This window comes from Scomber scombrus, chromosome 2 (assembly GCF_963691925.1).
Source record: "Scomber scombrus chromosome 2, fScoSco1.1, whole genome shotgun sequence".
NCBI lineage: Eukaryota > Metazoa > Chordata > Actinopteri > Scombriformes > Scombridae > Scomber > Scomber scombrus.
The window spans coordinates 14,924,198-14,938,568 of record NC_084971.1 but is presented as its reverse complement, the minus strand read 5'-3'; the positions used below and the strand labels follow the sequence as shown (position 1 = coordinate 14,938,568).

Here is a 14,371-nt window from a genome sequence, read left to right as displayed (position 1 = left end):
TACTCACTTCCCACTATACAACATCCCTTTTATTCTCAGGATGCTACCCTGAGATGCTACCGAGAGTCCTCACTGACAGATAAAGACAGATATATAAACAAAGATACAGAAACAGTCAAGATGTCCCAGACAAAAGGTCAATCCCACCCTCCCACCCAAAATTTGTTGGACAGTGGTCAGTCTTCTGGACAATGTGCTCTGAAAAGAGTACGTATTTGTACCAACATCTTCAAGAAGATTCCAAATAAGCATATCTTTATCTTTAACTACAGCCCATTTTGACACTTCTGTTCTGTAATATAACACCTAAACATGTGTTTTCGCTTATTTTTGCTCACCTTGTCTAGTGTGGGTGTGTACTGTGTGACAACCCTTCCTGGTCCTACTCTGCGTGGTTTACTTCTCTCCTCCAGTTTCACGTAGTAGCCAGTTGAGTGGAGGTCATCAGTGGGAGGAAGTTCACCTGGGTTGCTGGTTTAGAGAGCCTACATAGCTGGCCAGCTATAGTCTCCTTCCTTCTCTCTCAGCTCCCACATGGTTTCCTGGTTTTGTTTGTTTGATTTGTCATTTCTTTCACCATCCAACTGTCCTGCATTATTTTTCCATTCATCTATGCACCCACTTGCATTACAGATTTTATTGATTTTGTCATATCTTGTGTTTTTAAAAATAGTTTTGTGTAATAAATAGTTTACTTTGTGTGTACTTTTGTGTGCTCTCCCTCCTTCTTTGTCTGAACCACGACCCAGTTAATGAAAACCAATTAAGCTTGATTGACATCTCTCTAAGGCCCCATTTACACCTCAGATTAAGATGTGATCTGCATCTAGGCATATCTTCTGGATAGAGACATCTCATGGCCCTTTGCATTTACACTTAGGATTTTTTAAGACAACAGTGTGATCTCATTATGCAAATAAGTTAGGCAGGTCTCATGGTGCCTTCCATGCAGGTCAAAGGAAGCAGTGCCATTGAGGAGTCAGACAGGAGTCAGACATATTTCAAATCACTTATACTGATCAAATCCTTATGCATACAAAAATAAGAAGTTTGATGTTGAGTGTTTTGTTGATGCATACTGTTGATGATACATACTTGTCTGATACTGCAATGCAACAAAAAGCCAAGAAGAAACAAAATACGAAGAAAAAAGTTTCTCTTTGTGAGGATTACAGTTATTTACAATGGCAAAGTCTATTCTAGGTTTTAGTCACTTGCACTTTTTCACCATACTGTACAGTAGCAGGAACATGGACATTAACATGAACTGTCACATATGGGCATGAGGCTTTGGACACTGAGTGACTTAGGTGCCATATGCCATCCTTATTTGAATGCACATGGCAGGGATGAAAATGATGCAAAGGGAAAAATAACTTCTTACAGATAGATGAAATGAAGACACTTTCCAACAACAGCCTGAGTTTCACCTCAGCTGTCACACCTGGATATTAACAGAGTATGTTTTCAAACATACTGCCTCTCACTATTAGCTGCAGTTCTCCTACAGCCTGTGCGCACCTTCCCACTTCTTCTTCCAGATGTACCTCCTGGACCACCAGCTTGTGTCTCTGAAATGGGGTGGCCTTGCTCCAGGTTGGTGTGCTGGTCCCAAGGCCAAGACCACCTCTCCCCTCCTGCACTCGGCCCACGATGTCCCTGTGTCTGGGTGCTGCCTTTGCCTGCTCAGTTGCAGTCCGTGAGGTCCACTTCCTCCCAGTGGCCAGGATGGGGGCAGCTTGGGCTACAACTGGATAACTTGAATCCAGTAGCATCATTTCCAGTCTGACTTTGGCGCATTTGTACTCCTCTGACAGACTGGAGATGGGCAGATCTAACATCCCTTTGCCGTAGAGCCCAATACTGCTGAGGCACCTGGGAAGGCCAAGCCACTACCTTGCATATGAGCTGACTAGCTTCTCCAGCTTTTCCACCTTCGAGAGCGGGACCTCATACAAGGTTAGTGGCCACATGAGCCGTGGAAGTAGTCCATACTGCATGCACCAGAGCTTCAGCTTGCTAGGGTGCAGGGTTTTGTCGATGTTATCCAGGCCCCTGGCTACCTCCTTCCTGAGCTGATCTACCTGCGCTTTGTCTTTGAGGGAGGCATCATACCAGCGACCTAGGCTCTTCACAGGCTTCTCTGAGACCGTTGGAATAGGTTCCTTGCCAATGTGGAAGCGGTGGTCTGACAGTTTCCCCTTGACAATGCTGATGATTCTGGACTTGCTCGGCTTGATGTTCATGCGAGCCAGCTCAATGTTTTCCTGGAGCTTTCTTAGTAGCCGTACGGTGCAAGCCTTGGTTGTGGTGAGTGTTGTAAGGTCATCCATGTAGGCTCTGACAGGCGGTAGCCTCAGGCCAGGTTTTATTCGCTGTCCGCCAACCACCCATCGAGACGCCCGGATGATCACTTCTATTGCCATGGTGAAGGCCAGCGGGGAGATGGTGCAGCCGGCCATGATTCCCACTTCCAGGTGCTGCCATGCTGTGGTGTACTCGGCTGTTGTCAAGCAGAGCTGGACATCCTGGAAGTAGGCCTTGACAAGGGTTGTGAGAGCATCTGGGACCTTGAAGTAGTCGAAGGCTGTCCACAGAAAGTTGTGAGGGACTGAGCCAAAGCCGTTAGCGAGATCCAGGAACACCACGTGAAGATCTGTTCCTTCTTTCTTGGCGACCTGGATCTGGTGCCAGATGACACTGGCATGTTCCACACAACCAGAGAAGCCTGAGATGCCTGCCTTCTGTATTGACGTGTCAATCAGGTTGTTTCTTTGCAGGTATCCTGCCAGCCTGTGAGCGACTACGCTGAAGAAGATTTTTCCCTCCACATTTAGTAGGCTGATCTGGCGGAATTGGCCGAGTTCTGACAAGTCCTTTTCCTTGGGAATAAGGATCCCTCCGGCTCTCCGCCAAGACGTTGGTATCACCTTCTATATTATTAATATCTTATCATGACACTCAGTAGACCAGGTTCATCTTTCATTCACATACCAGTCTTTGTTACTGGTCTCCAGCTGTGGTGAGTTACTGGAGCATCTGATATGGCACATACTGTAGGTTAAGGGTGTTTGAATCATCTCTGAATGTACACAAACATGGATTGGTTTGTCCCCTGAAATGCTTGTGGAAAAAAAGCATGGAGAATAACAAGACAGTGTTAAAATGAAGTCAGTGTTGGCAGCATTGACAATGTTTGAGTCACTGATCTGCCATACATTAATCATGGTGTGGGGGAGGGATGAAGTGTTAATTAAACCTCCTGTGCTGTCGCTTTTGATATTTACAGAATGCACGCAGACATTATGGTCAATTCAGTGTTTTAGCTGTCATTGCTTTATGTGTAGCTGTAACCCACTAGCAAATACTGTGTAAACTGGAGCAGTTAGGGAAGCTGTTGTAAAATCATTTTGATGCTTTCAGTGGTGGAAAGTAACTACGTGTATTTACTCAAGTCTTTAACAACAGTTGTGATGTATAGGTACTTTATACTTCTACTGCATTTTTTTCACAGCTATACTTTTCAGATTTATGAAACATGATGCATTATTATAAATTAAATTACTCAATATGCATAAAGCACTTAAGATTAGCTTCACCTCTACCAACAACATTAAAATACAATGTATCAATCATAATGATCTTTTGATTAAATGATTGATGACACATGGCATTCTGAGCAGAGTTTGTCACTAGAAGGCTGTTTTTACATTTATCTGCTGATGGGGGAAAGTTTGTCTGTGCTCATCAAAAATCTTAGTTTAAGTGGTCTACTTATGAGCAGGATTTGTGACATCACAACTTCAGTAATGTTTGCATATTCATATTCTAGAGGCAGAAAGAGGATCTTAATGAATAATTGGATGTTTTTTTGTTTTTCTTTTCTTTTTCGAAAAAACCATGTCAGACTCAAATTGTCATTCCAAGCAGAGTATTTTTATGTATCTTAAAACATGCCTGGAGGGGAACCTTAAGTAAATGATCAAACCTTTCTCTCATGCTCCACTGTATAGAGTGTGTTTGTGTGTGTGCAGAATGTGAAAATAATATGACCTATGAAAGATTGAAAAGTATTGAGACAATGCTGTGTAACATCCAGAAAATCACAGTAAAATCTACAACAACTGCGCCACAACTGTCAGCAGCACTGATCCTTGTGTACATCAGCTCTTGCGGCAATTAATCCCAAGGCAACTCCCATTTACCGTAACCTTAGGTAACAGGCTATCAGTGCTTCAAATAAATCTCAGCTGTTTGTTGACAGAATCAAGCTTTTATCACCCCTTTCCATCCCTCCATCCCTCCATCCCCCATCTTCTTGCTCTCTGTCCCATCAATCCATCCTGTCTCGCTGTTTGTCGGTCAGTTAGCTTCTTATCTTGTCTCTCTCGATATGTCCACCTCCCTCCCTCCCTCCCTCTGCTATTGCTGTATGATATAACCAGCTGTGGTCGCTCACCTCACCAATGACCACCATGCTGTCAGGGTGATAATGTAAACCTCTCTGAGAGTAGATAACAGCCCACTGGGATAATTGGCCAGACACAAACATGCACACAAACACACACACATAAGGTGAAGCCTAGGGAACACAGTGAGACGCCTTTCAGTTACCATGGGAACTTGACCTGAAGCCCCTGTATACACACACACAGACACACACACCCCTCACTGAATAGACCGAGCAACCCCCACTGTGTACTTTGTTCAGACGAGGTGCTCACAGGAGAAGCAAACTTCAAACATTGAGAGATGATGTAACAAGGCAGCAGGGACACTTGCAGAAACACATGGCCCAGTTTTCTGAGGTAAGAGAGAAAGCGCTGCTGCAACAACATAAGACCTCCCATGCCATTATAATTACCTACACAAAACAAGAAATTTAAAGATAAAACATTTTTGCATCAATATGTTAACAAGTACATTTATCATGAAATAAACCTACTTTGAAATAAACAATTTTTAAAAACAAACAACATAATTAATTCACGATTAAACAAACCATTTGTTACATAGTGAAAATCTTCTCTGGGTTAACTTATCAGTTACTTCCCCCTTTGAACCCTGCAACCTTGTGTCAATATAAAAAGCAGTTTGGAGATGCCATTTGTCCATCTTGACTGTTGAGTGTATCACTTGGTCCCTCTTGTGGTAAGAAGTAGATGTTACAAATATAGAGAGAGGCAGTGATGCAGTTTGTGTCTAATAACTAATGAGATTGAAGTGTTTTACTTGGATATTTGGAGTACAGACTAGAGAGGCATCACTGTGCCTTCTAAAGTGCATCCACATCGGCTTCTATGATTAAGCAATGTGATTTGGTTTTGTCATAAATGTGTATGTTTTCCTTGTTATTAACACTTTTTAACAAAGGTTTAAAAACATTATACTTTCCATTACATCTAAAAGGCTTTGATTAACCCCTGACTGCAAGATAATCTTCGGTAATGTTTGGACATAATATAAGAAAGCAAATCACTGTTGATTTCAAAAGTTTGACCTCTGGACAAAAGATGTCTCCTACTTCACTATGAAGTCCATTCTCAGTGTCTGTGAACTGGTTTCAGGTTTCGACATCAAATTAATTTAACTTGCATACTCAACCATAATTGGCTTCCAACTAGTTGTGATGTCATAAAATTCTACCTGTAGGCATACTCTTTAAACTCAGATTTAAGGTGAGAACAGAGAAACTTTTTCCATGAAGCAGATAAATGTGAAAACAGCCTTATGTCAAACTCTGCTCATACATTATTCTGCACAGTGAAACTCAAACATCCAAGCAAAGTAACAATGTGACAGACTCATACATTGGTTTGTTTGCACCTTTTTTCCCCTGGAGAAAATCCGGAGAGATGTTGTTACAGGTTCCTTTTGGTGCACAATAAAATAAATGAAGGTGCCTGCTCTCAAACACACATCAAAGAAATAAGAACAAAGCTGAAAGCTTATAATTTTAATCTTCTTATCTTTTATTATAGTTACATTATTGTTGATTGAAGTCAGAGTCAATATCTATATACACTTTTACAAAGGTTTATGTCAACCTATGTGAGCTGCCTTAGATAATAAATTGGGTGTTCGGGTGCAATGGAAATTAGTTTACAAATGTTTTCATCTTTTTTCATTTGCTTCAAACATTGAAACATTTACACTTATGAAGTTCAACTTTTCTGCATCCAACAAAAAGAGAAATTACACATCAGTATGACAAATCAAATACATTCATAACATAATTTAATAGATAATCAAACAGCTCACTTTAAAGCACATCACTGTGAATAATTGCTGAATTTAAGAGTTAATTAAAAAGAAAAAAATACAGCCATTTTGAATAATTCATACACAGTGACTCAGTCTGTAAAAGTCTTACATTTTGTGATAATATATGTAAATGTATGTAATTTTGCTGTGCCAAATATGTGGGAGGTATAAGTAGGAAATATATAATTCAAAAAAAGGCAGTAACAATATTTCGCTTAACTGATCATTTCGCCACCCAAAACACATTAAAGACAACAACACAAATATTGAAGTTTTCAGCTTATCTAAGGCATGAATGTATGTGTGTAGATGTGTCTTTTTGTCTGGTCTGTGTATGGATGCATCCATGTGCACTGGAATAGTCAAGGTGACCTCATATTCATTCACCCAGTGGGCTCTCAGGTGCAGGATTGCCTTGCTAAAAGCTCACCCTTCGCCTGCGTGGCACTGATTTACTGACACCATTAGCGGAGAGTCAATCTGACTTGAAAAACTCTCAAAAAGCTCTCAAAAGTATTAATGGGTTGCACTGAACTGTTTAAAAAAGAGTTTAAGACTTTGAGCTGAGTTTGTCCTCCAGTTTCAAGCTCTACCTCCAAAGTCTTGAGTGGCAAGACAAGAGACTGTATTGCTGATTTCTACTGTAGGACACTGACTAAGAACAATAAACATGTAGCTTACTGTCAGCAGTCTTGTACATGAGTCTGTATGAAAACTAGACATAATCTCTGATTGTATGTTCTCCTTCACTCCATTAATTGACTGGATGTTACTATATTATCACAACTTGGCCATCTTGGAGGCTGGGTTCATCTAAATTTCAAAAACTATCCTGTCCTTGTGTATATGAAGTGTATATATCCATGCAGGCAGTTGTGGTTTCATTGTCGAGGTTTTTACATATCAGTCTCTGTGATATATGTCTTCACAATTGAAGTGAATAGAGTTTTATTTGTGGTGCATTAAGAAAGAAGTACCTCTCAATTAACTACTTCATTTGCAGGACTTTTTTTTCCTTTTAAATGTCATTGCTTGATTCTGTTACAGCCAAAAATTATTAAATTCAATTTAGCTTGATTGTATCAGAGGTTATTAAAGAAAATCTCAGCGATGGATAACTTAAGACTCCTTATGTTATCCATCGCTGAGATTTAACTTAAGAACCTTTGTGTATGGACAGACATTACTTGAGGGACGTGAACCAACCCTTTAAATACACCCATATTGCCCTCCAATGCCACTGCAACAGTCGTACACATAGGCATATATCACTGATTACAACCAGTTCACCAGAGGGCAGCATCCAACCACAAACCACAGACAGAGTTGTTGTAAGACTGGAAATTCCAATGTCCAGCAACCTTATATGCTATTTCACACACAAAGGCGTCTGTGTTTCTGCAGGGAATTTACAGCTGATCTCATCTTTTGAGGTTTGCATTCTGTTCTACATATTTTTTTTATATTTTCTTGTCATGGTGCTCTTTCAAAAAGGGTGCATTCACACAGTTAGTCACACATAGACAACCAACCTGTAGACACACCTGTCAACTGATATTTTCATCTCACTTTCAGAAATAAACACACTTTCCTGAAAATAATCTGTGGCTAGAAGGTTTATAGCTTAAGGCTAAATTGAACACATATCCAGAGGAACTCATCAAAAGCTTCTTTGTGTGTGTGTGTGTGTGTGTGTGTGTGTGTGTGTGTGTGTGTGTGTGTGTGTGTGTGTGTGTGTTTGTGTTTGTGTGTGTGTGTGTGTGTGTGTGTGTGTGTGTGTGTGTGTGTGTGTGTGTGTGTGCGTGCATGCATGCGCGTGTGTGTGTGTGTGTAATTGAAGCAATATACCCTACCCCGGTCCATGGCTCTCTATCAAAGCAAAATAACAATGATATGTTTATACAGCATAGTGATTGTGTGCTCCCTTGTTATCACAGTGTATAATTTCCTTATGCATTTCAAGCTAAAAGGAAGTAGGAAGTATATAATAAACCATTGGACCATGCAAGATGACTCACTTAACTGAAGTGAGGCCCTGGACTCAAATCTCAGTACCTAATAGTTAATGAATATAAATCATCACTGATGTCTTATCACAATCCATGATGTGGACACATTATGTCAGTGAGGCAAGAAGTGAGATTGTAATATACAAAATTGTCCTCAAAGCTCCCTGTGACTCAGCTCCACTCCTGACTTTAGACTGACGATTCACCACCAAAGTGCCTGCAATGTATCTGCCAGATTTGGTGCTCTTCAAGCAGCAGTAGAAGGGCGCCTCCAAACCTTTCAACTCCAGGTGACTTCTGATGGTCAGGTAACCACTGTCCTCCACTTGTTTAGTAGTGTTGGTCCCTGAGAGCCTGCGAGAGTCGTGAAACCAGTGTACATCACCGTCTGGGTAAACATGACTGAATGTGCAGGAAGGGCGGTCACTGGTCATATCACCTGTAGCAGTAACATTGCACTCTGAGGGAAAGAACATGAGAAGAGTTTTCAATGAAATGTGTGAAACCCTTAAAAAGAAAGGCTACCAGACTTCCTATTTCATATAAAATATACGTTAATCACAAGGATGTAGTAGTTGAAAGTAAATTAACTTTTAACTGCAATTTTAAGGTACTTCAATGTATCCCATTTCAAATAACTTTATATTTCTCTTCCACTACATTTCAGTGGTAAATGTTGTACTCTTTACTCCGATAAATGTATTTGACAATTATAGTTTCTTTGCATAATTATATTTGAACACATTTTTTCTAAATGATGAGTTTATAAAAAAATGTTAATTGATCACAATGAAAAATGGTACATAGTATTATAGTTTACATTACTTCCAGTTCAACTATTTGTGATGCAATGCTGTTTAAAAATCTGTTTTGCTGGTCTTTATCCTGCACCAGCATATGTTGTATTGTCTTTACACTGTAGGTAAGTTGCTATTTAATTAATCAGGAAAGATCTTCTAAAGGCCAGTTCTTCTGCAAATGAGCTGCAGAGCAAAATCTGTTTATTAGCAACATATGCAGAACTAATGACTCACTTTCTAATAAGCCAGAAAGTCTGCAGTAATAAATGCTAGTAGATGGGCGCCCAGGTGGTCGAGTGGTTAAGAGCCCATGCCACATAAGCAGCGGACCCCGGTTTGAATCCCGGCCAGTGGACCATTGCTGCATGTCACACCCCCCCCTCTCTCCCATGATTTCCTGTCTCTCTACTGCTAATGAAGGTGTCTATGCCAAGGGGAAAAAAATAAAAAAATTAGTAGATGACAGGTTATTCTGTGAGAATAAACCACCAAATCTCCATAAAAATGTCAGTACATCATTTAAAAAAAGGCTTATGGGTCTCAATTTCTAATAAGCCATTAAAGGGTAGGTTCACACTGTTAATGATTTTAATTATGCAGCCCATACATCAATGGAGAGAGTAGACAGGAGTCCAGGATGTCTTGCATTGAAAAGGTTTATTTGCTTGGCAAAGGAGAAATGAGCTAATGATCAGTACACGTTATGTTCTGATGCTCCCTTCAATTCTGAAGTTTCTCTCCTCCGGGGATAGACTTTAAACCACACAGATAATGCCCTGCTATAGCAACACTATCAGAATGCCTCCTGTTGTCCCCAAAAGGAGCAGACTCACTGCTTACCACTATCTCAAGGGGAGACAGTGTCTAAACCCAATATTTGGTGTGGCCTTGCTATGACCGCAAAGCCTAGTTTGACCCAGTGCATTAGACAGTGTTTTCCTTTTTAGCTGGAGTGGAAGGATTGTAACAAATACTGTAGAAAGAATTTGGCACTAAAAAAGACAGTAACTTTGAAAGATATTGACTTGATTTGATTGATTTGGATGGCTGAAGCTTCATATTGGCTTTAACCAAACTTTTAAATATAATTTAGCTCAGAAAGAAGAGCTGTGGATTTTGCCCCCCATCACTTACATTGAAGTTGCATTATGAAGGGATGTCTTAATGGATTTACAGGAGGAATGATCATGGCAAGAAAAACATGTGTCAATGTCCATTTGGGTACCTGACTATTGTTTTAAAACAGACTTATGTGTCTGTGTCTGCTTGTTAATATCAATCAATTGTTTTAAATTCATTTTATTCCAGATGCTCTGCAGCAACGGTCCATTGAAGTTGTCCTTCTGATGATCTAATGAGCTACCTAAAAACACAGTGCACATGTCATGCTGGAGGATAAAAACTACCCAAAGATATTTACAACATGGTAACCCAAAGTTTATTTATAGTTTATGTATTAATGTGTTCTTTACTTAAGCCAAAAGTTAGAATTTACCATTTACAAAGTTTACGTTGTTAAAAAATAGTAGCAAAGAGTTCTTACAAAATATGCTATGTTAGTGCATCAGGAGTAACAATCAAAACCACAATATACCACTGTGGCCATTCTGTGAATAAGAACCTTTACTTTTGATGAGTGATACTTAGGTGTTTTACACCATGACATTGCTAGGTGTTTGCATATGTAAATAATCTGAGTTCGTGTTCCACCACACAATGGAAGAAAAGTTGCTTAAGAGAGGCAGAGCAGTCTTGTTGTATTTTGTAGAATCATGAAAATAGTTTCAAAACCAGTGTTAATGTGTGCATAAGAATAAATGTGGAGTCTGACCTTGTAACTTCACATCTGTAGATCCATGTTTAACTCCCCTGTCAGAGTGCAGCTTGCACATGTAACGTCCAATCTCCAGTGGCTGCACTTTATGAAAAATAAGGGACAGTTGTCCTTCTTTGTACTCACAATCAAAGCCACTTAGTGTATAATTGGGGTTTTTGATGATTTTTCCTTCACTGTTTACAGAACATAAAGGTTTGTTTTGGGACCAAACCATTTGTTTGATTGACAGCCCATCCACAGGTGACACATGGCAGGTTAGATTAACCTGCTCGTCGCACTCTGCAGTAACCTCGGGACTCACGTGTAGTGTCACCAAATCTGTAGACAAAAATCAAATATTGCACTGATATTGAATGGAAAACTAAAGCTTCTTGTTGGTTCTTTTAGCATTATTATCCACACAATCACACAGTTACATCATGCATCATTAGAATATTATAACGTTTTTTTTCTCCAGTGTAGCTCAAAATTTGTAATACATTTGTGACAGATGATCCTTTGAAAATTGCGAGTTTAAACTGGTTGGACATACCTTGTGTTGTAAGAGTAATTGCAGTTGGGAGCACTAAAAGTGTAAGCAGTGTTGTGATCCCCATCATCGGCTCTCTCGCATTTCACTGTAGCATGAAAAAACAAGCAAATGAAACAGTCATCTCAAAAATGATACACTACATGAAGATTTTTGGTTGTTTTTCATTTTTAATCTTAGCAGGCATTTATATTTAAAAAAGTATCATGTTAATAAGGAAGTCTTAACACTTGAATAGAACTGACCTCTGGACGATTGTTGCTTCTCCTCAACTTTTCTCCAGTGCTTGTATTCTCCAATTCTGATTATTTCGTCGTTTAAACTTGTCCCTGTCCAGAAGGTTAATGATTAGAGATTTATGAGAGGGAATTACCAGAAAGGCTGTGGCTTATCACTGCAGAGGGTGTGTCCTGAACAACAACAGATAGGAAGTGTGCCACTCTATGTATTTGTGGGAGGGTGGGTAAGTGAAAGAAACAGACAGACTGAGAGTGAGTTCCTATTCATGAGGCAGTACAAGCTGCCACAAGTACAGGCATTGTACCACTGCCTTTGATGTGTTGCAGCAGAGCACTATTGCTTCATTTCACTGTGTTCATCTTTCATATTGATTTTTTCCCATGAAGTCATTTGATATTTGATACTGTTTAAATGGCATGGGAATAGCCACAGGGAAAAGATGTAATCTATAATGTTCCAATGAATCACTCTCACTCAGTCAGTGTCTTATTGTAATGCAATTGGTCATTTAAACTTCAGCAGTCAGTGAAAGAGACTGCGATACAGATCAAAACTTAAGTCATTTCACAAGTCACAAAAGTGGAAAGTAAGTGACCAAAGACTGGTTAGTAAGAAAACACTGACCTGTGTTTGTGACCTTCACAGTAAGCTCATATATACTTCTGCTTTAAATCAACACCTAACAAAACAAGTGAAGGAACAAAGGATATGCAATTTTTAATTCATTGTACTCTGAGTAGTTACAAAGGATCAAATGAGGAACAAATCAATAACAACCTGATAATCACTGAATTGTTAAAAAGCAGAAGTCAGAATCAAGGAATCACTATATAGTGGGTGAGATCAGATGGGAAGTTATAATATTCATCATTAGATAAGGATTAATTCATAAAAAATATTTTAATATCTCAATCACAGTCACTTTGTTCATAAGGTATTCCTGCTTATATTCCCACATACCAAACAATACATATGCAGCAATCCATGGTCAAGGATTCAATTGTATATGACTGTATTAAAAAATAGCTTGACTACAGTTTCTGATCATGTTATTATCATCAGCTAATACCAGGAAGAGACCAAACCTAACACTGAATTTATCAACTTAACCAAGTATCTATTTATTGCACCATGCCATAAAACTGCATCATTGTCTAGAAAACTATTAAAAACAAATAAAAGAACCATGCAATTGCATTTGGTAAGATATTTCTTCCTTGCAGTGAACATTACCAGTTTGGGTTATTTTTAAGCTGTCCATTGCTGCATTTTTCAGTCTCCCGGAGTCATTCCATGTCAGGCAGATATCACAGAGGAAACTAGATACAGTACATTGTTTGCATGATAATACAATACAATAACTGAGATATCTTGACAAATGTTTGATGGACTGCCAATTTTATACAGATATTCATGGTTCCGAGACAATGTATCCTACTGACTTTTGTGATCCCTCTGACTTTTCCTTTTGGGTCAACATTTAGGTTGATGTTTGGTTTGAGTTTAATATCCTGACAACCACCTGATGAACCACCATGAAATTTGGTACACACATACATGCACCTCTCAAGATAAATTTTGGCAATCCCCTATCTAGCGCCACCATCAGGTCAACACTAAATACTATGATTTATGCAAAACTATTTACATTCCCATCAGCATCAGCTATACTCTGCGCAGCAAATGTTGGCATGCTAACATGATAAGTCAAGATGGTGAACTTATTATATACATAATATTATACATCAGAACTATGGCTCAAAGCATTGCTGCCATGCCTGAGTACAAACACACAGAGCTACTAGGAACCTGACATGCCAGATGGTTTGTTACACAGAACTATCTGAGAAGTCTTCCATGGAAACTGTTCGAAGAAGGGTAGGCACTTAAAAAAACATTGCAGGTGATTGGATGAACCATCTGTTCATCTCCATCTATTTGTGTCTTACCAACCATTGGTGGTTTGGGCACAAATGCATAATTTCAAACTTGACCTGATGGATTCCAGTGTGATCTTGTGATGATGTGATCTCGCGAATCCAAATTTTAGCCTTGTTTTATCATACCCAGATATCAAAACCATTCTCATATGCAACTACACAAAAAGGTTTCCTGTGTTATTTGGACATTTAAAACAGTGTTAATTATAGGACTGTCCAGTGTGAGACAATGTCATTGGTAGTAAGTTACTTAATTGAGCACTGGGAAACAGGGAGTGACAGAGATCAGATCATACTACAGCGGAAATTTGAGCAGTCATCACAACTGAGAAAGTAACAATGTCATCTCCTAAAGGGCATTTGAAGAGTGTGTGTGTTTACCTTATTCACTTCTTCCAACTTGGTTTGTACTAATCAAAAATGGAAGATAAACTGATTAGAGATTTTTTTCATTATGGAGGAACATCTCCATGTACAGCACATGTTAATTTGAATCAACCAAGATGCAGAAGTCCCATTAAGTGCTTTGGCTGTGATCTTGGTGGGTGTGTTGAAAAATATAGCCTCTTTATTCATTTCAATAAGTCACTGGCTTAGCGTTTTCCATAACACAAAGCAATACAATCATGCTAGCACATCTTCCTGGTAGGTTACATGTTAATGAATGTGGAATGTTTCTGTTTACCTGCCAATTCTTGTGACACAGGCATTGCCACACTGGGTTTTCGGTTTCTCTTTGCTTTCAGGGTTTT

The 14,371-nt window shown here is 39.3% G+C and overlaps 1 protein-coding gene across 1 annotated transcript; it reads right to left on the bottom strand.

Annotated features, from left to right (window-relative positions):
• Positions 1-8,107: 8,107 nt before the first annotated feature.
• LOC133998760 (uncharacterized) lies at positions 8,108-11,752 on the bottom strand. The gene is made up of 4 exons (XM_062437892.1): positions 11,685-11,752; positions 11,443-11,527; positions 10,905-11,228; positions 8,108-8,733 (listed from the first exon to the last, which is right to left on the bottom strand). The coding sequence occupies exons 2-4, from the start codon at positions 11,507-11,509 to the stop codon at positions 8,381-8,383; spliced, it is 744 nt and encodes a 247-aa protein (XP_062293876.1). The 5' UTR covers positions 11,510-11,527; positions 11,685-11,752; the 3' UTR covers positions 8,108-8,380.
• Between the last annotated feature and the right edge of the window lie 2,619 nt (positions 11,753-14,371).